Source organism: Oncorhynchus kisutch, linkage group LG15 (genome assembly GCF_002021735.2).
Source record: "Oncorhynchus kisutch isolate 150728-3 linkage group LG15, Okis_V2, whole genome shotgun sequence".
Taxonomy (NCBI): domain Eukaryota; kingdom Metazoa; phylum Chordata; class Actinopteri; order Salmoniformes; family Salmonidae; genus Oncorhynchus; species Oncorhynchus kisutch.
Window position 1 is genome coordinate 36,645,658 of NC_034188.2, and position 21,718 is coordinate 36,667,375.

The 21,718-nt window shown below is 43.5% G+C and overlaps 1 protein-coding gene across 7 annotated transcripts in view; it reads right to left on the minus strand.

Moving 5' to 3' along the window:
* rnf130 (ring finger protein 130) overlaps positions 1–21,718 on the minus strand; it is a 72,082-nt gene that overhangs the window by 11,367 nt on the left and 38,997 nt on the right. For 4 of the 7 annotated variants that reach the window (XM_020502546.2, XM_020502545.2, XM_020502549.2 and 1 more), the window contains exons 4-6: positions 12,031–12,293; positions 8,991–9,062; positions 2,769–2,851 (exon numbers count right to left, since the gene is read on the minus strand). In XM_020502546.2, coding sequence (XP_020358135.1) covers positions 2,769–2,851; positions 8,991–9,062; positions 12,031–12,293 — 418 coding nt within the window. The remainder of the gene's footprint in view (positions 1–2,768; positions 2,852–8,990; positions 9,063–12,030; positions 12,294–21,718) is intronic. The other 3 variants (XR_004203047.1, XM_020502547.2, XM_020502548.1) reach the window with 1 other exon arrangement.

Here is a 21,718-nt window from a genome sequence, read left to right on the forward strand (position 1 = left end):
AAAAATCCCCATTAGTTCCTGCCAAGGCAGCAACTACTCTTCCTGGGGATTATTAGGGATTATGTTGGTGCTATGGTTTCAGAACTGAAATACTGGTAGTTGTTGTTACTGCATATCCTTGGATATCCTACAATAATTGGCTATCGAGACTGTTCTGTATCTGTCTACCAGCCTGCCTGTCAGTCCATCTAAATCTGACCAAAAAACTTCCCTCCATTGACAACACACTGTCCTATAGACTGATATTAAATGTACAGAGACACAAATTGAGTGGCCGTCAAGTATACTCCCATTACTTCAATGCATTTAGTTATTGATTGGGGATAGCAGTCTGTACTTAAGGGAGGCTCCAATTGGGTTGGTGTTCAGAGATACTGAATGCAGACAGAGAAGGACGCAACATGCACCCACATGATATGGACTGATAAACTCCATTCTACATAAACAGCCCGGTTGTCGCCACTCGTTCTCTCACTCCCTCGCCCTTGTTTACTCGTTTCTCCTCATTTCCTCCCTCTCTCTGTTCTCTCTCCTCCAAGTCCGTGTGAATAAACCATGTGTTTGCCATCGGATCAAGTCTTAGATTATGGCTCCTCTACAAAACTACAAGTACTGAGGTTACCCAGAAAAACTACTAGTGCATTCTTGGTATCATTGCAGTGTGACACACACAGGTAGCGATGAAGGGCAGGAACCAAGGGTACATTTACCTTTGAACCACTAACATGACCAGTCAATCGCACATGTTACTCTAAATCTGTAATTAGCTTATCCATGGATTGTGGACAAAGAAAGATCTCTTTAGCTAGCCTAACTCTGACACTAATTCAGTAATTTTGAAATGGTGATTATCCTGCATTGCATTGTGTCTATTACTTAAATAAACGATAGCAGGTTTTGAGGCCAGCCAATTCTAACTTTTCAATTTCCTTTAAAATGTTTGAAACATGTAGACAATCAGCATGTCCACAATTTCTGTGAGGACGTACACACGAAGAAGACTCGCCCCTTTCAGCCTCATAAGAAGGACCTGTGTCCTTCACTTCCCCTTCTCACAGCAATCTGAGTGCTCCTCTTTGACAGAGACTGGATAAGCAGGATGGATGGAGAGCATTAATGGCGATTGGCCAGTTTAGTCCTGGACTGTGTTTACATTTCTGATATCTGATCTGTACTGAGCTGGTCTGTGCTGGACTGATGAAGGGGGTACGTCGTCCTTGCGTCAGTTGGGCCAAATGAAACACAGCCCCAATGCAATTATGCAGAGATTGGCCGGCTGAGTCAGCTGCTACTCAAGACCAAGGGTGCATCTCTAAAGTCTAGGAGAACTTTGGAGATGCATCTGCAGAGACAGGATAGGTGAAAGCAATGTGGCCGGATGCCTACTGGGAATCGTCTTTCACCTGTCCAGTTCTTTCACATCAGTGCAGATCAAAGAGAGGAGGCAAGTAGAGGAACACTTTCTGGATGTGCCATGTTCTGACCGAATGATTGATATGTCTTGACATGTCTTCAGAAGGACACCTTGGGACACATCTTGAGAGTGACTGTGATGACCAGCAGTGTCCTGTCCCTTAGTCCAGTTTCTTAGTTCCATCAGCAAAGACCAGAGAGGACACGGCAGATGGCGCAGGGAGGGGTGTGTGTATGTGTGTACGAGACAGAGAAAGACAGTGTCCGTGCCTGCGTGATCATGAGGCTAAGTGTGTGTGTGCACGTTGCAGAGTGTGTGTGTGGGTCGGAGGAGGACGTCTAAGTACGTGTGTGTGTGCGGGGGGGGGGGGGGGGTGCTGGATGCGCCTGGAGGTCATTTGGCAGCGCTGGGTCTAAATATAGCCGGAGCGAGCTTGCAGGGGTTACGACTCACAGCGAGACCCGACGGCCTTGATAGCAGAGCGTCTGCATTTCCAAAACAGACCAGACTCCATTTAGCCAGAGCTCCTCCCTCTCTCCCCCTCCTTTTTCCTGGCAAGAGCTTAAATGTCAACTCTAACAGACATTACATTTTCCACTTCCTTTGTAAACCTTAGTGATCCACTAAACCAACACATGCTGTATGTGTCCTACAACTGATCCTAAATCAGATCCAAATGGTCAAACCAGAGCTGATTGACAGGTAGTAAAAATGGGATTTTATGGATGAATTTTTTTTCACCTGACCTGCACACATACAGTGTTTAATTTTCGCTCGTGCTGTTTTCATATTCCTGTGGTGTTATGTATGTGTGCAAATGACCTACGGCTAAATTGTTGTGGGGCGTGTCTCTGGTCTAGCCTGATGTGCGTCAGTACATTCGTCCCACTGAGCAGAGCTGCAGGAAAGGTGTGTGACGGATGAGTGTGGTGATTACCTCAGACAGGAGGAGAGATGTCAGGGACGGGTAGAAACGCACGTCACAGGAGGAGGGAGGGAAGGAGAGGAGGAGGGAAGGAGAGGAGGAGGGAAGGAGAGGAGGAGGGAGGGGGATGTAAGTGGATGGTGTGACATTGAGAATGAGTGGATGGCGGACATGTTGCATTCCAAATCCGAGTGAGTGTCTGTTGCGTGTAAGAGGGGCAAGGACGGCGTCAGGCTGTCAGCTAAAACTCCTGGTTTAGGATGTATATACTGTAGGTACTAGGACAGACACACACAGTCTTGTACAACTAACCTTGTGGGGACACAAAATTCAGTCTCATTAAAGATCCTATTTTCCTTAAACCCTAACCCCAAAATGTAACCCCTAACTAACAAAATGTCTCTCCCCCCAATCCCCACACGCACTCACTTGCAGGGCAGGATGCGGACCACGTCGTTGAGCTGGTAACCCTCGATGCACACAGCGCAGTGGTTGAAGTCCGGGTCTGTCTCCTGCAGGAGACAGACAGTACAGTCAGTGTTAGACAGCCACAACTAACAGGAAGTCATCTACAGAGGGAGTGAATGAACAGTGACAATGAAACAAATGCTTCACTTTTGACCATTCGTATTGAATATCAACCAGCTTACAAACAGCTGTTTTGTGCGACAGACCCGAGGTGGAAATGGCGCCAAACATGGTCAGTGTCATGCTCATCAGTCGGGGTGATGCTTAAGCATGACATGGGAGGAAAAGAGGGAGAGAGAGGGGAGAAGTGGTTGGTAAGTGAGAGAGAAAGAGGTGTGAATCGGGGTGGAGAGGTAGAGAGAGATCGCGTGAAAGACAGTGACAGACAGGGGGATGACAGTGAAAACATGACAAGAGAGGTATAGAGAGCCCAGGAAGAGAGGGGGGGATGGTGGGATTGCTGCCATCGTTCTTTGAATCTAAGAGAGACTGACAGAGAGGGCATGGAGAAAGCGAGAGAAAAAAAGTGATGAAGAAAGAGAGAAAAATAGAAACAGTGTGATGAAGAGTGTGATGAGAGAGAGAGAGAGAGAGAGAGAGCGCGCGTGATAGAGGGAGGGAGAGAGTGTGAGGGAGGGGGGAGAGAGAGAACAGAGTGTGATAAAAAGAGAGAGAATGTGATAGAGAAGGAGAGATGGAGAAAAGAGAGAGAATCAATGCCATATTATTTATGGAGTGTGGCTATCTGTCTCTACTGACAGAGGAGAAGCCGCCACAGAGGCACAAGGACATACCAGCGCCCAGCCCAGCCTGGTCGGGGACTGAATTAACCAGAGCAAGCAGGGAGGGGCTGATCGATATGACAGGAACAGGGCTCTGAGAGAACACAGACCCCGCTGTCTGCTATCTCTCCAGTCATACCTGGGAACACTAGCCTAGTCCGACATGCATGTGCTTTAGATAGCTCCACTGACGGTGTACAATGATGGCCCCATACGACCATGGCAATAATAGTCAGAGGAGTTGGCTGAAGCCCATATAGATGTGGGACCAGGCAATGTAAAATTCTGATAATAATAACAATAATGTCTGTGTTAAGCTGAGATTTTTAAAAATCCAAAGTGACTTATAGTTATCGAGTATGTAAGGTCCCTGCAGAAATCAAATCGCCAACTTAACTTTGTTCCAACAAACCAAGCCATCATAACTGGCCATGCTGTTGGCAAAATTGGATACACAGTACTTCTGGGTATTCGAGTATTGATAAAGTCTGATAGTTTGTGTAGAACAGTAAATGATCTGTACCAGGTTGCCATGCAGATATCAATATAGAGAACAAAACATAGTTGTGAGGCCCATCTGACCAAGTGGGGCTGGCTGCTGTAAATGGCCGTCTGAATAAATATGAATGCTGTCGTCTACAGCGACTGCTGGCACAGAATGAGGCCAAGGCACACAGCACAGACCAGGGTATATAACCATTGAGTAAATGTCACACAAAATATCTGGGTGCGCCATTTCTAAAAAGAGAGAGATTTCTTTTTATTTTATTTATAGTTTCCCGCTATAAATCGTACCTGTCATAAACTGTGCATATTAAGCATTATAATTCCACCTGGAAAACGCCCATCGATGACCTTTTATGGTGAAAATAACTCCTTTATTTGCAGTAAGATCAAATATTCTTGGAAGTGGTGCCAGAATGTTTTGCAGTGACTCAGACTTTCACTGTAGTATTCAGCAAAGGACAGTGACTATTTCTGAAATAAAATCAACAACTTCCGGCACAGCCAGAAGAGGACTGGCCACCCCACATAGCCTGGTTCCTCTCTAGGTTTCTTTCTAGGTTTTGGCCTTTCTAGGGAGTTTTTCATAGCCACCGTGCTTCTACACCTGCATTGCTTGCTGTTTGGGGTTTTAGGCTGGGTTTCTGTACAGCACTTTGAGATATCAGCTGATGTACGAAGGGCTATATAAATACATTTGAATTGAAATTGAATTGAAATTGAATGACAAATTGTTGTGGAGTTTGCAGAACATTTCATTTAACAATGTTTTGCATCAACTGTTACCCCCAACCTAAATATGCTCACTGCCCGAAAATTCTGAAAAGTTGTCTTGGCCTACTTGAGACATTTGGAAATAAAGGTGAACTGTCTTTACTACCGTTATCTTAATTAATGCAGTCAACATTTTAACCGCAATCCGGATCCGATTATAATGAGCGAAATAGGCCTACTTGAAATAGCTTATATATTTAATAATGGGAAGTAGGCCTAATTAAATGAGAGATGGGACGAATTGTTTCCTAATTTATTTTGCAATGAGTATGCAAATAAAATAAAATCAGGAAATAGAGTCCTAATGGTCCTAAAGGCATATTGTTGTAGTTTGTTGTTATATTTTCAATTTTTTTATGAAAAGGCATGTAATCTTATCTTCAATTTGCACAAAATACCACTTGCCTGCTTGCAATGCATTACTTCAACCACCATAAATTGTGCACACGCATGGTCTAAGGTTTGAGGAAGTCCTGTGCACTCTCTCTTAAAGTAACATTTTTACAAATGTCAACTTCTGTGTGAAAAGTGGCGCAGGAACGTTTTGGGGTATATTCTGTACATATGCAGAGTTAAAAAATGAGGCCCCAGTCCCTGTGTGAAATTGGCCTTTGCTAAAATAAAGCAGATCTGTGTCACTAATGGCAGATTTTCAAGATGTCAGAATCAGAGACTTCTAGGGCCCCGGGGATGACAGGGGTTGTAGAAGAGCAGAGATCAAAGAGTTACTCGCCACAAGTCGATTTGCACTATGAGACACAACGGATGTTTTATCTTTCGGTTACAGATGTGATGGAATAGTCCCTGATGTGGCCTGAACGTGTCCTATGTGGACTGTGATTAATGGCTTACGGAGCTGACCAGTGCACTATTGAACGTGACCAGCATTGGCGTTGACGGATTTGACACGGGCCTGTCCTAGTGCCTGGTAAAATAGGTGAGGGCACTGACCTTTTCATGTTGGCACTGGTCTTTTAAATCAATCGATCAATAGCTTGGCCCTTTTGAGTTGCGCAGTGATGTTATTGTTCCTGAACAGATCCCGGACGACAGGTCCATGAAGGAAATGTCCCTCTGGCTGTGCAGTAATGTTTAATTAAACTAATGACCTTCACAGCTGTAACAACAGACCTCCATAGCAGCTGCAATATAGCAGTGAATGCTGCTACATGCAGGTCTGATACACAGTAGAAGTTATGTCTCAATTGGTTGGGGCATGTTGCTCGTAACTCCAAAGCTACTGCTTTGATTCCCGCATGGGTCCACAAACAGTGAACTTATGTGTTTGCTGTAATGACCGTATAAAGGTTGTGTCAATAAGGAAAGGGCAGCTAGGCTAGAATGCCTCGTATTGTGTCTGGACAGTATCACGTATAATCTCCTTATCCCTCGACTGCAGGTCTCGCAAGCAGTCCTCGTCGGCTGTCAATTGTAAATGGCCAGGCAAGATCTCTCCATTACGTGCTCTTACGTCCAAACCTTGCCCGTGCTTGATGGCTTGTCCAGAGAGACGTCGTGGCCTGATAAACTGGCAGGTTATTTGTGACCGGTGACACTGTAGCCCATTTTCATCTCCGTCATCACCGTAACAGGCTGTATTTTCTACCAAGGGCCTTGGCCCCTTAGTGCCTGCCGGTAATCTCCAACTCCTAGTTGCCCCCCCACTCCTCTCTTCCTCCTTCCCTTCCTCAATATCCAGCCTTGACATCCGGCTCAGTGCGGTCAATCACTCCCAGGCGGACTTCCTCCTGATGGAAGGTTTCAATTTCTGCAGCGCACTCCAAGGCCCATGGTTAATTCATGGCCAGAGACCTGTCTCACCCTTGACGAGGGCTCAGAGGTGAGAAGAGGCCTGGACGGAGGGCACCAACACTCTCCCACAACGCCAACCAATTCTCCTCCATGCCCCGTCAGCCCTGACGCTTGTCTTCACTCGAGACATTCTAAGGATCTCCGTTACACATCAATAGCATTATACATTTTCAGTCAGATGTGATTTGCACTTTTTCCTGCATGTGTCAATGTGAGAAATACATCTGGTGTGCTCATAGAAGGATTTAGAAAGGATTTTAACCTTGGGTCTTTGTTTATTTGTTCTGGTTATTCATGTTGACTACCAACCACATATTCTGGAATATTTGAACAATAAACACAAGCAGGTTTTGTATTGAACATTCACAGGAGTGGAAGATCCCTCGATCAATAAATCTCCTTTGACACGTATGGCTTTAGCCATTCTCTGCTTGTATTTTATAACCTACCCACCCCCACAACCCACGTCGGTGCTAAACGACATCCTTTAAGCTGATCCTTCAGCAGCCTGCCATCCTGCCCTATCATCCGTCCATAAACTCATCAGTCACCTTTGATGACCTCATCCAGAGCTGTAAACCCCTATGCCTCTGCGAAGTCAAATCAAATCAAGAGGCATAAATAAAGAAGAAAGCCTAATACAATGATAAATGTCCCGGTGTCAGATGCTTCAGGGCCACAGACCCTAGAAGGACTTGATTAGTGAGAGAAACATGGCCGATGCCATATCATCATTGGCAAACCTTACACCAATCATTGGTCACGAAGGGAAGAAGAAACCCAAGAAAGGAAAGTATGGACGGGTATTGGGAGGGACATCTTAATCTGGACTAGTTACTGCATTCATCACCTCTTCCTAACATCAATTAGACAAGGGTTGACCAAGGTCAGCTAGACTGGATCTTCTCCAGACCTGGAATGGAGCATGGTTCCCGCTGTGGACTATGTTGTTCTGTAGATCTGTTCTACTGTATTCGTACGGACAGGGGGTGACATTGACAAGCTCGTAACCAAGCTTAGGACCCTGGGTCCTCCCTCTGCAACTGGATCCTGGACTTCCTGATGGACCAACCCAAAGGTGGTGAGGGGAGGCAACATCACCTCCGCCAAGATGAACCTTAACACGGGGGCTCCCCAACAAGGTGTATGCTTAGTCCCCTCCTGAACTCCCCGTTCACCAATGACTGCATGGTCACGCACGACTCCCACACCATCATCAAGTTTGCTGACGACACAACAATTTTAGGCCTAATCACCGGCGACAATGAGACTAACAGGGAAGAGGTCAGTGACCTGGCAGTGTGATGCGGGGATAAAAACCTCTCCCTCGACATCAGTAAGACCAAGGAGATGATTGTGGACTACAGGAAACCGGGGGGTGAGCACGCCCGCATCCACATCGACAGGGCTGCAGTGGAGTGGATCGCGAGCTTCAAGTTCCTCGGTTTTCAAATCACTAACGACTTAAAATGGTCCACTCACACGCGCACAGGAAGTTGAAGAGGTTTGGCAAGGGCCCTCAAATCCTCAAAAAGTTATACGGCTACACCATTGAGAGCATCGTGACTGGCTGCATCTTGGTATGGCAACAGCGCCACCCTCGATCGCAAGGAGCTACAGAGGGTGGTGCAGACAGCTCAGTAATTCACTGGGGCCGAGCTCCCTGCCATCCAGGACCTCTATATCAGGCGGTGTGAAAGGAAGGCCCAGAAAATCATTAGACTCCAGCCACCCAAGCCATAGACTGTTCTCTCTGCTTCCGCATGGCAAGCGGTACCGGTGCATCAAGTCTGACATCAACTGGGTCCTGAACAGCTTTTATCCCCAAGTCATAAGACTGCTACATAGCTAACAGAATAGATACATGGACTATCTGAGTTTACACTTGTATTTTCTTTCTCTATGCACACTAACAGCACTCTACACACTAACAGGACTCTACACACACACGCACATACAATCCACAGATACGCTGCTGCTACTCTGTTTATCATATATTCTGATGCCTAGTCACCTTACCCCTGTACATATCTGCCTCTATAACTCCAGTATCCCTGCATGCACATTGTAAATATGGTATTGAAACTGACCCCGTATATAGCCTCTTACTTTCACATGTTCTTCTTATTTATTCTTTTTTTTTCTCGTGTGTTACTGTTCTAGCTTATGTTATTTTTAGTGCTACATTGATATTCATTCCTGCATTGTTGGTTTTTGGAGCTCGGAAGAAAGGCATTTTACTGTACTTGTGCGTGTGACATAAAAAAAAAAAGTGAAACTTGAAACAAGAAAGAAGTGCTGGCAGGTGTACCTTGTCCCCTTTCTTCACCGTCCTGGTTGTCAGCTTCCCGATGGCTTTCTTAGCTGCATCTCCAAGTCGACGCTGCCAGAGAGAGAGAGAGAGAGAGAGGGAGAAAGAGGAGTGGAGAGAGAGAGAGGAGAATATAAAAAGGTGAACATGGAGAGAAAACGCAGCCTGAAGGTTGAATTCACAAGAACAATTAAATATACCTTACTCAGCACAAATGACTCTTCTCAAACTCATTTGCCAAAACTCCATAATGTAGCACTATTAGAAATAGCTAATTGAAGGACATATAATGACATTCACACTCATTTCAATTGGTTGGGAACCTTTTTTGCTTTAAACATTTTGAACCATTGGAGAATTGGAACAAAAACAGTGCATTGAGCTCTAGCCCAGTCAACCGAAGACATGGCAAGTTCTACTGTAAAAAAGAATGTTAATAATTGACCGTTGGACTTTTCAACCGAGGGCAGAATAAGGTGCCAATGAGTGAGGTTCAGTACATTGGGACAATGTTGAAAGACCTAGAGCCAGAATCATAAGCATTTTGCAGTATTTTACAGTGGAGAGGAATAACAGGAAAATGTTAATTGGGAGGTCACAGTGTACAAAGAAACAGAACACCATCTCATCTTTAAGGCATGGTTCTTCACGTTTCTAGAACCCCTCTAGAACCCTTCACGTTTCTAGAATCCTTGCACAGATGCCGAAGCTTAGATGTCAGGGTCTAATTTTAGCTATGTACTCACAGTGTGGAGAGAGACAGACATTTGTAAAGCACATATGCTGCAGAAGGGAAAGACCCGGGTTCAGTTTCTTTCCACTGATTAAACAGGCTGCTGATTTTGCACCAGTACTGTAGACACAGTGACATTGATTGAGAGTGAGAGCGAGAGCGAGACAGTGTGTGCATGTGTGTGTGAGAGTGAGTGACACTCCCCCTGTGCCACGTGATCAGCAGCATTAATAGGTCTGGTCCATCCCATTAACTACTACTAGGGCTCAGTGTGTGTAGTGGACTTATCTCACTGACCTAAGTGGATCTTCACTCATTAACACAGCCCCCACTGATTAATACTGCACTCTATTGTGAAAGAATACACTGCGGTATGTGTGTGTGTGTGTGTGTGTGTGTGTGTGTGTGTGTGTGTGTGTGTGTGTGTGTGTGTGTGTGTGTGTGTGTGTGTGTGTGTGTGTGAGAGAAAGAGAGAACATGTGAGCTTTGCAAACATACAGAAGCAGTTGACTAGGCAGTTTAATTAGTTTGTGGGGTTAAACTAAAACAAACAAAAGTTGGTGACCTCGTGCCGCCTCAGAGAGTAGAGTCTTTAAACTCCCAGTACTTAATATTTAGTGACCACAGTATTTAGTGACCACAGTATTTAGTGGCCCACAGTATTTAGTGACCACACATAAACACAGATGGTGAGGGGTTGTTTCCGATAGATAGCTAGCTACAGAGGAGTCTCGTCCTGTCAGATGCTACATAGATCAGCACTGTTTGTAAACAGTCTTAAATGGCTCCTTGTTTTGTCTCTTTTTCCCACAGTTGTGAAATGACATTGAAGGTTTATACCACAGAGGGAAGGACAAAAGGAAATTAGGCTATTTAAAATCATTGGGACAGGACCCACTAACCTCCACTGTCCTCCACTATCCTGGCTTAAATTTCTGGCACAATTAAGGTACTAAAGGTAGTGTCTTAGACCAGACCAACTGAAAAGGGGTGTGTGTGTATTTTTTAAAGATGTCAGACGCTAAGGAAGCAGAGTTTTACACCAACGACCCTCCATTAAGGATTCATGAACGATTTACCACATAAACATTTCATGGCTGCTTCCTCTCACAGAGAGAGAGCGAGAGAAGGGGGGGAGACAGAAAGAGAGAGAGCGAAAGAGAGGGTACAGAGCGAGCGAGCGAGAGAGAGCAGAGGAAGGTCAACCGAGCCAGACATACAGTCAACATCTGGAGGTCATGAAGGTGACTGTCGCTTCACCTGCCATCCACTTCCTTTACCTGATATGAGTCCTCACAGACAGTCGACTGAATACTAGTATGTCAAAGTGACATTGAGAGCATATGCCTCAACAACATTTGTCACCACTATCTAAAGATGTTTGCACCCAATTGTTAACTTCCATTTTTTTAAAGAAGCTGGATTTTTTTGTAGCCCTGTGTATTAATATGGGGACGTCTGCCTCCATTCTTAAGAAAAATATGATGGGAGAACTAATACTATTAGTACCTGACTGCAATAAAACCATTCAAGTGTGGTAACTATGAGCTAGATGTGTGGATCTCAAGTTAGGATTGGATGCGAAGAAAAGATGTGCAGTTTTTCTGTTACATATATTTGAAATACGTAATTCAAATACTTTGGAGTATTTTGTCATTTGTATTTCAAATGGCCTGAACTACAATCCAATGTACTGTATTTTGTAACAGGATACTTTTGAGACCTGTACAATTGTATTTGTCTGTATTTTTTTTTTTATAGTGGTTCATAATTTGGTGGCCCCCCCTTCACCCTGCATTGGTATCAGAAGTCTGATGGCACTATGGTGCGATAATAGTGTCTGCTAAACGACCAAAATGTAAATGAAAAAATTATCACTTGCAAAGCATGCTGGGTATTATTATAATGAGCTCCACCCCCAAAAGCAGGCCAATAATAATAATACCTGTTGTGCTTTGCAATTGTTTATTTTTACATGTACATTTTGGTCATTTAGCAGACACTTTTATCCAGGAGTGCATTTAACTAATTTAGATAAACAACCACATATCACAGTCATAGCAAGTAAAGTGTTTAACCGTTACTGTGTAGTGAAGGCGTGTACTTGGACATGTATTTTTAAAATACAAAATACCTGTAGATATTTGTATTTTATCAAAATACAACTCTATAAAAGTGCATTGCTAAATTGATATTTTTGTAACAAGATACATTTTGATGTATCTTCTTGCCCACCTTTGACCCTAAGTACATAAACGCCAAATAAATACCATATTGTTAAGAAAGCGTAACCATTAGCAAACATACTCTATGTCCTACCTGGCTGCGGTCACGTGCGTTCGTAAAGCGTATCTTCTGGATGAAGTAGAAGATGAGCCAGGCAGAGGAGATGATCATGAGTACGATGAAGGAGATGGAGACGAAGACCAGGGAGCCGCGGTTGATATTCTTGGCCTGGCCACGCTGGCCCACCACCACACTCACCAGCACCGTCAGGTTCCTCTCCAGCAGACCCAGGATCTCCTTGCCGTACGACTCAGTGATCATCACCGCCACAGTGTCACCCGTACCTGATGAAAACAGTAGAGGGGAGTTAATAGCATAGTGGCTAGGTTTTTGTGGTAAACTAATCAGAGCTTTTGCATGTTTTCTTGTGACACGTCAAGTCAATGAAAGCAATAACCAGTTAGTCCCGATCCCTGATTTTGGAGGCAGTCAGTTAGCATACACTTATTCACAGTTTGCACATGTTCCCTCCACTATATTCAATCTGCCAGCTTTTTTATGTCAGATCCATAACACAATTGGATAGGCAATTTCACGTCACCCATATTGACAGGATCCACAGAGCAAAGTCAATAATAGAGCCCCTTCCGATCCTGAACCAGTAGATTTAGAGGGTTCCCAACCAATTTCTCTTTAGCCACTATGAAAAGACACACAGAGCCAGTCGCCAGTCAACAGATTCTCATTCCTCTACATGATCATTAATCAGTTCCCTGCGTTAGCATTTCAAGGCGTTCAAGGTCCTGGAGCTGGGTTTTAATAGGGTGGCATAGAGAGAGTCTGCCATCCATCTGCATGGCATCACCAGCCAGTCCCAATAGACAGTGTCAGCGGATCAGATCTACTCTCCCTAGCGCAACCCATTCCTCATTTATTAAGACAGGGTTCTGAACCCCTGCACAGCTAACCAGAGCTGTGTAGTGACGGATTGAATATCCCATGGCCTGAGGGAATACATGTGGAGACAAGAGAAATGTATAAGAGAACGTATAATATATCCATTATGTGAAAAGGGGCTCCTGAATTTTTGTATACCCTATGTTGAAGAAATGTGAAATACGATGCCAACAAAGGTGATGTGGTATAATGGAATTCATTCATGGACAATGACCGCAATGCATTGCAGAGAAATTAGCTAGTGGAAAATAATAATTGTTTATTTTAAACTACATAAGCAGTGGTAGAGCCATCTGTGATCATCATAATCATCTCCATGTTAAGTTGGTGGTAGTAAGAGGGTCCAGACAGCTGACTGCTACAGGCCAGGGGGAGTCATGTTACTGCTGGAGACCACTCCTCTCTGTCCCTCTGGGCTCTTTACCACAGCTTGCCTTACCACTAATAGCAACTGAAAGTGCACTGTGTGTGTCTGTGTGTGCTCGTGTGTGTAAGCGTGTCTACTGTACATCAGTGTGTGTGTACGGGAATCTGTCTAAATCTACGTGCCTGTTTACTACACATCTGTGTGTGTATGTGTGTGCGCAGTTTACCTTGCCTCAGTGTTGACGAATGGCACACTGGTCACACACACCAAGGCCATGAGATTAAGACAACCCACCTGCTCTGTGCTACCTTATAGCCTAGCATAGTATACAGTAGACTCCATTGTGGTGGCATCCATTGCCATTTCAGTAAGCAAGCCTAAGCATGCTAATTCTCCAAGTGTATTTACGCATCTAATACTGAAAATAAAGGCAAACATTCAGAGACACACACACACACTCATGGGGAAGTGCACACACACACACACACACACACACACACACACACACACACACACACACACACACACACACACACACACACACACACACACACACACACACACACACACACACACACACACACACACACCTGTGATGAATTAGTTTGATGAGGGCTCTGTCTTGGGCAGGAAACATCCACTTTGAGTGGGGAAAACATGAGGCTTCTACCTTTCTCCTGTAGCACACATTCTCTATTTTCTAGAGACGGTGACTACCTGCATTCTCACTGTGACATGAACCTCTCTTTCTTTTTCTTCAGACATCCCTCCTTTTAGAACATGTATTGTTTTTCTTACAGACATCCCCCTTCCTCAAAGATGTCAAAACGACAAACAAGCCAAACGGCTTCATCCTCTTTCCCTTGTCAGATATTTTGTTTGTTTGTTGCACTTCCAGAATTAAACCAACATTGTGACGAAAGAAGCATCAAGACTATCCTTCACCGATCATGTGGGTCTTAAAGTCCTTGAAAGTTTAACATCGATTGATCAATAATGTTACCAGATGGTAATTCCTCCAGAATTGGCCTAAAAACATCTGTTTTCTTAAGAGAAAGAGAGAGATCAAAAGAAAAAGGGAGAGACAGAAAGAGAGAGAAAAGGGCTGTAATTCAGAGGGCTGGGTATAATGACTCCCTGTCGTGTAGGCTGAATGACAACAGTTAAGTCATTACACTATTCTTCTCTCTACCTCTCTCTCCATCTCTTCCTCTCCCTCTCCCTTCCCTTTCTCTGTACCTATCCTTCCCCCCGGCTCCCTCGCTCTCCCTCAGTGGAAGCCCTCTCTTTAAGGTGCCCTTTAGCCAAACGCCACCTGGCTACTGACTCAGCGTGTTTGGGGAGCACGGGTGCCACGGGATATGGGGTGATTGAGAGCACCCTTGCACTGAGCTACCTGACAAACAGCGGGAAGATGGAGGGAGGAAGGGATTTCTTCACGTCAAACTCATGTGTCTACTGACCACAACCATCTTTCTTCACTTCAAATTCGTGTCAACAGACCACTACTTAATTCAACCGCACCAAAACCACATGGCAGTGTCATTCTTGCTAGCAATCTGGCCATCCAGAATCTCAGCCTCATGGAAGCGCACACATCGTTTTTGTGACCATGGTCCCAAATTGAAGGGCGTCCACAGAACAACCACATTGTGGTTGGCTTGTGGTCAACCGCCGCAAAACAAGGTTCAAATTAACAGTAAGTTGTTAAACCACTGACCGACAACCTAGTTGGTCTACTGCTGACTATTGCAGTTGAGCTATATCTACTCAAACACACAAATATGCATGCACTTACGCATGACACACACGCACACATGCACAGAAAGACCCAAACACAACCCTCTTTAGATAGGAATTGCACCTAATTTCAATAGAAATTGGCCCTCACTTCACTATCTAACGGCCATAAAGCAAGCAGGACAAACAACAAAGAGAAAGAAACCTTGACCTGAGACACGCCCCCTTGCCCCCTCGGTCCTAATACTGTACATACACACGCACCAGCTCCGCTTATCACGAAAGACGTGCAGCTGGCTTGACAATATGCTCTATTGCCCAGGGTTAATGAGAAATCACGGCCAGTCAAAACTATGGCGCTGCACAATGGGCCGCTCCCATTAATCATTGGTTTTATGGGGCTAGGCTATGCTAGTTCACCATAGACCATGCACTGAACACACATGTAGGGACCTGGCCGGGCTAGACTAGGAAAGGGTACCATAGACCCAGCACAGTGCACGTGATGTACCAAAGCCCAGGGGGGAAATCAGCCATGACGCACGTTGACTTATTAACTCCAGTGCCTCATGCCAAAGGTGTGGATGTGAGTTTTGGAGATGGATAGCAAGAAAGCAGATACGAATGTGTGCGTTTCTGAAAATCTGTGGTTATGCCTGTGGAAAACATTTTTTTATTTTTATGTAAGATTAACTAGTCCCCTTCCCCCCACTCTAATGCTGAAAACATAATAACAAACTGAAACAGAAAAAGGACCTTGGACTTTCAAACTTCACTTAATTTGGATTAAACACATAACGACTTCTGGACACGTGATGTCTTCTGATGGAACTCCACACCAGTTACTCATAAAACAGAACACATCTAAAGTAGTTTCCTTTTATTACAATTCAATCATTGTTTGTTTTCGACAGCTACTGAGGATAGCTAAGTAATTCGATTTTAGTTGCCAAAATGTCGTCATACAGTAAATACATGATGGCATAAGGGCAACGTAATGTTAAGTGGAAGGTAGCCTAGCGGTTAAGAGCATTGGACTAGTAACCGCTAGGTATCTGGTTCGAATCCCTGAGATAACTAGGTGACAAATCTGTTGTGCTACTTTTTTGTGTAAATAGCTCTGGATTAGAGTGTCTGCTAAATGACTAAAATGTAAATAATGTTGCTAAGTGTCATTGACTTTGCGCGGAGGGGAATGATATATGTGACCGACCACCTCGATTCGGTCTTATGTAGCAAAATCTGAAAGTGTTTTTTATATGGGATAAAAATAGAGACTCAGAGCTACTAAATGGTATATCATACGCTGCGGTTAAGGAAGAGTGGGAAAGCAATTCTGCTTTGAAAGTTGATGCACTTGTAACCCCACTTTTGAGAAAATGGCCTCGAATGTTTGGTACACCTACAGTACTGGAGAGCTCTTCTTTGTCTACAACTATTCAGCCTCTCTCACACCCTCTTAAGCCTTAGCCCCCACCAATCTCTTCAAGGATTCACATGTGAGGCCATGTACAAAAAAAAATGAAAAAATATGATATGCTAATGCACTGAGTGTCAGCAAATTGCCCACTGCTTATTGAGCAGTGGGCAACTAACAATTGTCTATTAACAGACACGATTACGAGTATGGCCATGTCGGCACACCCCTACCAGACACACTTGTCTAAATTGATGGGTAATGTGAAAGAAATGCTGTAAACACCCCACAGCCACAACTAGCTAAGTGGACGAGTCACTATTGTCTGGACATGTACACAGTGGTGTAAAGTACGTAAGTCGTACGGTACTTCACTATTTATATTTTTTGATGACTTTTACTTCACTACATTCCTAAAGAATTTAATGTACTTTTTACTCCATACATGTTCTCTGACATCCAATGAATTTGTTCTTAACTGACTTGCCTAGTTAAATAAAAAGGTACAAATAAAATAATAATAATAGAAAAACATTTTGAATGCTTAGCAGGACAGGAAAATGGTCCAATTCACGCACTTATCAAGAGAACATTCCTGGTCATCCCTACTGCCTCTTATCTGGCGGACTCTCTTACCTGGCGGACTAAAACACACATGCTTAATTTGCAAATTATTTCTGTTGGAGAGTGCCCCTGGCCATCCGTAAATTTAAAAAACCTAACATTTGAAATGATTTAGACTTTTACTTTTGGTACTTAAGTATATTTTAGCAATTCCCTTTACTTTTGATTGATAAGTACAGTGCATTCGGGAAAGTATTCAGACACCTTCCCCTTTTCCCCATTTTGTTCCGTTACAGCCTTATTCTAAAATTGATTAAATACATTTTTCCATCGCAAAGATTCAACCAAGACTTCAAACTAAACTTGGTTTCTGCACACACACAGCCTACAGGTTTTGGGCTGATAACCACCCAAAACACAGTAAGACGCTGAACTAGAATGAGACTGCAGGGACCACAAGAGCAGGCATAAACAAGTTGATCTCTCCCTTGCGCTCTCTCTCTCTCTCAGCAGTTATCTGTAAATCTCCAAAGCTACGTCAAGTCTCCAGACAGGCATTCACCACAGAGGAAATCAGACAGAGCCAGGCAAGCACGTGCCCAGGCATGTTTACGTGCCTCACTCTTTGGCTTTGTTTTATGGGTGGCGCCTAATGGCTGAACCTCGACCTGCCGTGATGGCTTGCTTCCAGATACTGATCCAAGGTCTGGTTCAGTTTTTTCCCCTTATGGTCAAGGGTAGGATTGGCGAAAGGTCAGCTTTTCCTAGACCTGTGACTATGAGGTAATTCTATTCAGAGATTGTGGGACTAAATTACATCCTTTGCACCCCATTACAATTACAAGCAATTCACAGTAAAAGCACCAACGCAAGGCTTTTTCTCATTTTCGTCCACTCTTTGTCTCACCACCATCCCTCATGCACCACAGTGATCAGAGGCATGGTTATGAACATTAACACGCCCACATAAATCCTCGTCAGCAAAGGAAAACTTGCTGTTGTCAGTGTACCATCCTGTGTCAGGCTGACGTCTCTCTCTGCCCCACATCACTACACATCATCTCTGGTACAGTGCCTTCAGAAAGTATTCATACCCCTTGATTTATTCCACATTTTGTTGTGTTACAGCCTGAATTTAAAAAAATTGATGAAATAAAACATTTGCTCACCCATCTCAACACAATTACCCCATAATGACAAAGTGAAAACATGTTGAGACATTTTTTCACATTTCTTGAAAATGAAATACAGAAATATCTAATTTAAATATGTTTTCTTTTACATTCTCACCCGAGTCAATACATATTAGAATCAACTTTTGCAATGACTACAGCTGTGAGTCTTTCTGGGCAAGTCTCTAAGAGCTTTGCACACCAGGATTGTGAAATATTTGCACGTTATTCTTTTTAAAATTCGTCAATCTCGGTCAAGTTGGTTGTTAATCATTGCTAAAACAGCCATTTTAAAGTCTTGCCATAGATTTTCAAGCTTATTTAAGTCAAAACTGTAACTAGGCCACTCATGGACATTCAATGTCATCTTAGTATGAAACTCCAGTGTATATTTGGCCTTGTGTTTAGGTTATTGTCCTTCTGAAAGGTGAATTTGTCTCCAAGTTTGTGTTGGAACCAAGTCTTCCACTAGGATTTTGCCTGTGTTTAGTTCTATTCCTTTTCTTTTTATCCCCCCAAAAAACTTTAGCCCTTGACACTGACAAGAATACCCATAACATGATGCAGCCACCACCATGCTTGAAAATACTAAGAGTGATACTCAGTGATGTGTTGTGTTGGATTTGCCTCAAACATAATGCTTTATATGTGCTGACCAACTCGCACGATGTTGGACGATGGATTGCACAAGCGATGTATAAGATGCCGGAGCTGTGTCTATTTCGGCCAGTTCCGAGATAAAGAAAAACACCTGAATTTCCAATGGAGCAATTGCCGAAGGCTATAGAGAAGAAGTTGCTAATTTGAGTAAACAAATCTCTAATTTGCACCAGCTATTGGGGAAGCCACGTCCTCCTACCTTCTCGTTCTCCACTCCATTGGCAGCAAACACCACCAAGCTGAGGGGAGTCTCACCATCGGGCAGACTATCGTCATTGGATTGGCCATTGCCGCGGGAGGGTGCTGGTTCTTCTTCAGAGGCTGCAGCTAGAGGCTGCATCACGGTACGGCGTGGGATTCGATGCGAGCGAGGACCTCTATCTCGACACTCTACAGCGACAAAAGCAATGAGTGTTCTCCAGACGTCAAACAGCTTTGGATCCTGACGTTCCAGCGCCTTCAGGTCCAAGGTCGTCTGATCCGGATAATTCTTCTTCTGCCTGCGCTGTGTTTGCGCCAGGAGCTCTGATCTTCATGATCTGTGGTGGCCGAGTTGGGGTTGGAAAAACCAAGAATAAAAATGGAGCTGTGCAAAAGGCTTCGCAAGAAAACAATAATGGTAAACGGCTAGCTACCATTTAAAAAAATCGGGAGCTCAAAGGTAAAGCAAGTGTCAATCTAAGATACACGCACACTTTATTTTCCAGGTGCTAAATTCACCGACTTAATTGGAATTTTACCAGTAGTCAAAAAGCAGATTCCCGACCTGACAACAGTAGTGTTGCACGTTGGTTCGAATAACATCATGGGAGTGAAGTCTGAGAGACTCAGAAACAACTTCTTGTTGCTCTTGGAAACAGCTCGAAGCCTTGCGGGAAGAATCGTTATCTCAGGAACCATCCAATCTCATCGCCATTGTGGGACAGAGTTTTAGTCATATGTGGTCTTTTCATCTATGGCTAAAGCATCTTTCTAAAGACATGGGCACGTCATTTGTTGACAATTTTGATTGCTTTTTCCAAAAACAGAGGAACTTCGTCAATGATGGAATTCATCTGGGTGAAAATGGCGTCCACCTCCTATCATCCAACATGGAAAAGGTACTTAAACAATAAAAACGATATAGGCTTAGTCCCAGTATTGCTATAGCAAGTATTGTATCAGACTACCGTTTAACCACGTTTTCATAAACGTAGGGGTAATGCACTTACTAATCTTGTCCCCATTCACTTGGTTCACACTGGCGATTATACTTGTGCAAACACCTCAAGTACCCCGGTCGATATCAACAATCGACATTTTTAAAAACTGCAAGGGACTTGGGTTTTTACATTTGAATATATGTAGTATATTGTCAAATGTTTATTTAATTAAGATTTTAGTTTCTCAGGCTAGTCCTGATTTCTTTGTTTTATCTGAAACTTGGTTATCAAGGAGTTCTAATGATGCAGATTTTGCACTGGATGGTTACAATGTTTTTAGAGCTGACAGGATGAGTAGATGGGGAGGAGTGGCTATCTATGCTAAAAATGACCTCTCACTAATGAAATCTGTCTCCATTCCAAATCTATTTGAAATTTTAGCTATAAGTCTTACATTAGGTAACAACTGTAAAGTTAAAATTGTTCGGAGTATATCGCCCACGTTCTGCTAGTCAGAATATGCTTAGCCATTTAACAGAATTATTAGCCACTTTTATATCAACTGAAGTCATTTTCCGAGGAGATTTGAACTTTGATTGGAAAACACTCAGACAGTTTTAAAGACTTTTGTACTGAAGTAAATCTCACACAAAACAAATCACTGAGCCAACAAGGCCAAATCTTAAGGTGCCTACAAAGTCCTCATTGCTTGATTATATACTATCAAATGCACCTGAGAAATATAGAGCTAGGGGAGTATAACCATTAGGTGTCAGTGATCACTGCCCCATTGCATGTGTTAGAGAATGTCAGAATTCATAGGCACAAACCTTGTATTATCGCTAAAATAAATTGCAGAAACTTTAGTGAACACGCTTTCTTATAGGATAATTCCCATAGTAATCTATTTGTAATATACATGGAGCCGAGTTGACGTTAGAAAAGTGTACTCATGTTTTTATTTCCATTGCGATAAACATGCTCCATACACTAAGGTTAGAGTGAAACATTTCTGATGCTATTCATAAAAGAGATGTAGAATTGGCTACGGCTAGAGAAACGTATTCTTGTTCTGACTGGCTGACTGACTTCTAGGCAGCTGAGAAACCTGTGCATCAGACTTGTTAGAAGAACAAAATTGGTTTACTATGTTTAAATGACTTATGGGAATCCAGCCAAATTCTGGAAAGTAGTTAAAAACATTAAAGAGCAATATGCACTCCACACTCCCAAATCAGATAGGGTTGGATACTGGACTCATTACTGATACGAATGCCATTGCTAATGCCTTCAACAATCGCATCATTGCAGCAGGCAATCTTAATGAGAAAACGTTGACCACAAATGACAGATGAAAAGATACATATTAAGGGATTATGCATGAGTATGCTGATGGTCAGGGATTCTCACTAAGCCTCTTCACAGAGGAGAAAGTTATTGATGCCTTGCTAGCCATAGACACTAAGAAAGCAACAGGGGCTGACAAACTTGACCCAGGGTTGCTGGCTAGAGCTGCATCACTTATCTCTGGTGCTCTTATATTATTAACCTCATGTTGACCTCTGGGGTCATACCTAAGATTTGGAAAACTGCCTATGTGCTGACTCTGCACAAAGGTGGGGATACTGGTCACCTTGATAATTATCGACCAATCTCTAGGCTGTCTTGTCTTGCAAAAATGTAAAGAGTCATTGGTAAATGTACAGCTTCGCTCTTTCTTGTCTGACAACTGCATACTGAACAAATTTCA